Consider the following 2,702-nt stretch of genomic DNA (forward strand, 5'->3'; position numbering starts at 1 on the left):
AAAACACAACTATGCAGTATACAATTACTGTAATGACTGTGGCGTATAGATTGTAAAATAACAAATAATAAATCTGGTTAATGAATATGTAAGCAACTAATTTCAGCACACTACTAATGAATATTTCTGCCTACGTTTAATATTTTTCAGGGAGATGTTGGATTTACACCCATCGTTTTGCAACATCCACGTGCAATGATCCATGCGAATTTTTAAAACAAACTATTTACATAACCGATTTATGCAAAAAGCTACGAATTATCTCTAATTTCAACATATTTTTATAATTTAAATATCTTGAAAACATTAATAAACTTCTTAAAGCCAAGTTGAAAACAGCTGATCTGTGTCAAAACATTTCTCTTGATGAATTTTAATATCTGTTGTTATTCAATCTTTTATTAAAGTGGTGAACTTTATCGAAAATTTTTCTGAAAAGTTGAAGGTTAAATAATTTAAATTTTAACTAAGAGAGTTAAAGACAACTTTAAGACTGTTTGTACACAACTTTAATCTATGGTGACTGTAAGACAATTGCAATGAGCATAGAATTTGAATCTTTAAACTGTGGCTTTCCAGTAAAAATTCAATATTAAACATTCAGTTATTTATATTCAATATTTAAAATAATTGGTGATAAAAATATCTGGTGAGCAAAAGTTATTTGTTCATAGAATAATCAGTAAATCATTAAATTATTTACTTAATTAATACATATAATAGTTAATAAGAGTTTAATTTTTTCAAGGTTAGTCTTTGAAATTTATTTTAATATAAATTACTTAATTACTATTACAGTTAATTAATTAAATAATGTTATATCATGTTATATATGTGTGTAAAATATCACAGATACTAGAAGATTTATATGAAACTTTCACTAAATACTTACAATTTGCATTTATTTACTATACACTAAATTTTATATAAAATGAAATAAACGTATTTTCTATAAAAGTATATCATCAAAATATAAAATATTAAAATACTGCATATAATGAATAATTTTAAGTCTGTTGTAAAATTATTCATAGGTTATTTACCCTGCATTAACTCATGTTTAAATAAATGTATTTATAAAATTAACAAGTGTTTTTTTAAAAAAATAAACCAATAACAACATGTTATTACCAGTAATACATAAATTTTGCTTTTTATTTTAATTATATGATAATAAACAATAACACCTGACATTTTTAGAATTTACTTTAAAGGGAAATTCTTACAAAATTTAATACTTTTAATGTAAAATAATTTAATATTTTAAGATATTTTATAATAAAAGAAAATATACCTTATAGTGAAAGTATAAAATTAAATTTTTCAAAAGTTTTATTTTGTACAAATATTGCTAAATAATCTCAAATGCCNAGATATAATACATATATTTACTTTCTTCTTTTCATCATTAAATGCAAATTCAACACAATACAAATTCTGTATTGTCTGCATAATATCCCATCACACGATGGAAGATCTGTTTCTCGATGTCTCCCAATAATGCTGAAGCACCAATACGAAACAGATCTGGTTGGAGCCAGTCATTCCCAAGTGTCTCTTTCATCAGGAATTGCCAATTTAATACATCTTTGGATGTTCGAATCCCTCCTGCTGGCTTGAATCCAACCTAAATGTTTTAACAGAAAAAGAATGTAAATAAATTAGTTATATGCATATTTATTTACATTTTATTTTACAACATTGAATATATGTTTGAAAATGAAAATTCATGCTTAGAAATATGAATTTCAAGATTAAAAATATAGGAATAGTGATAGATTAATGACTTTATTTTATATAAAACATAGCAAACAATAATTAGAGTTAAACTCTCAATTTATTTTCAAAATTTAAAATCTCTAACTCTAATCAATATTTACTATCTTTTACATAAAATGATTTCCCAAAATGTTACTATACTATAAACATTATTTTCTTAAATTTGCCTATTATAATTATTGTTCATATAATTAAAATTTTAATAGCAATTAACAATGTTAATGACTTTTATCATAAATATTAAAAGTTGTTTCTGATTCTCTACATTGTGAATTTGAATCCTGTCTTAAGCATGGGATGGGTGTTTCCATTTGTCAGAGGTTATTGATTATTTGGAAGTAAGGAAGGAGAGAGAGAGCAAACTATAACTGTGCATTATGTAGCATTGTTTCTAACTGAATTAAAATAATGATGATGATAATAAAATAAATCAAGAAAGACCTTTATCCCAGTTAATTCATAATAATCTTTAATTGCACGAGTCATCACTAATCCAACAGGCAGAGTTGCGTTAACAGTTTCTTTTCCTGTTGAAGTCTTAATAAAATCAGCACCTAAAATAAAATAAAGATTTTAATATAAAGTATGATAAGAAAAATAATATGTACCTGTTGATTTTATTTGAATAAGTTTGAATAGGCAATTATTCCTTTTATAACATCAATAAAAAAAAACAAAAAAAAAAAAAACAGCATTTTTACAAAGTCTGTCCACTAAGGCCAAAAAGTTGGCCTTGTTAGGCATCTTTAGGCATGTGCATAAAGTAACTAACAGATGAGTTGGTCCTGCAAAATATTCTGAAATCTGTTAGATCATGTAAAACAATTCAGCTATTGGTTACTGACAATAATGTTTTTATTTCCTGGAAACAATAATGAATCTAAGTTAAGTAAAATTTATAGGTGAAGAAATTAAAATTCCTA

The 2,702-nt window shown here is 24.4% G+C and overlaps 1 protein-coding gene across 1 annotated transcript; it reads right to left on the bottom strand.

Moving 5' to 3' along the window:
- Nucleotides 1-1,379: 1,379 nt before the first annotated feature.
- Nucleotides 1,380-2,354, bottom strand: LOC111617317 (deoxyribose-phosphate aldolase-like). The gene is made up of 2 exons (XM_023358625.1): nucleotides 2,221-2,354; nucleotides 1,380-1,627 (listed from the first exon to the last, which is right to left on the bottom strand). The coding sequence occupies exons 1-2, from the start codon at nucleotides 2,263-2,265 to the stop codon at nucleotides 1,421-1,423; spliced, it is 252 nt and encodes an 83-aa protein (XP_023214393.1). The 5' UTR covers nucleotides 2,266-2,354; the 3' UTR covers nucleotides 1,380-1,420.
- Between the last annotated feature and the right edge of the window lie 348 nt (nucleotides 2,355-2,702).

The sequence above is a fragment of the Centruroides sculpturatus genome, unplaced genomic scaffold (genome assembly GCF_000671375.1).
Source record: "Centruroides sculpturatus isolate CEXI.00-Female unplaced genomic scaffold, Cexi_2.0 scaffold5515, whole genome shotgun sequence".
Lineage (NCBI taxonomy): Eukaryota > Metazoa > Arthropoda > Arachnida > Scorpiones > Buthidae > Centruroides > Centruroides sculpturatus.

Bases quoted from the DNA above. Each gene is read 5' to 3' on its own strand.
- LOC111617317 (XM_023358625.1), bottom strand. From the start codon at position 2,265: ATGACTCGTGCAATTAAAGATTATTATGAATTAACTGGGATAAAG. The intron at 1,628-2,220 runs GTCTTTCTTGAT...TAAAACATTTAG, and splicing joins ATGAATTAACTGGGATAAAG to GTTGGATTCAAGCCAGCAGG.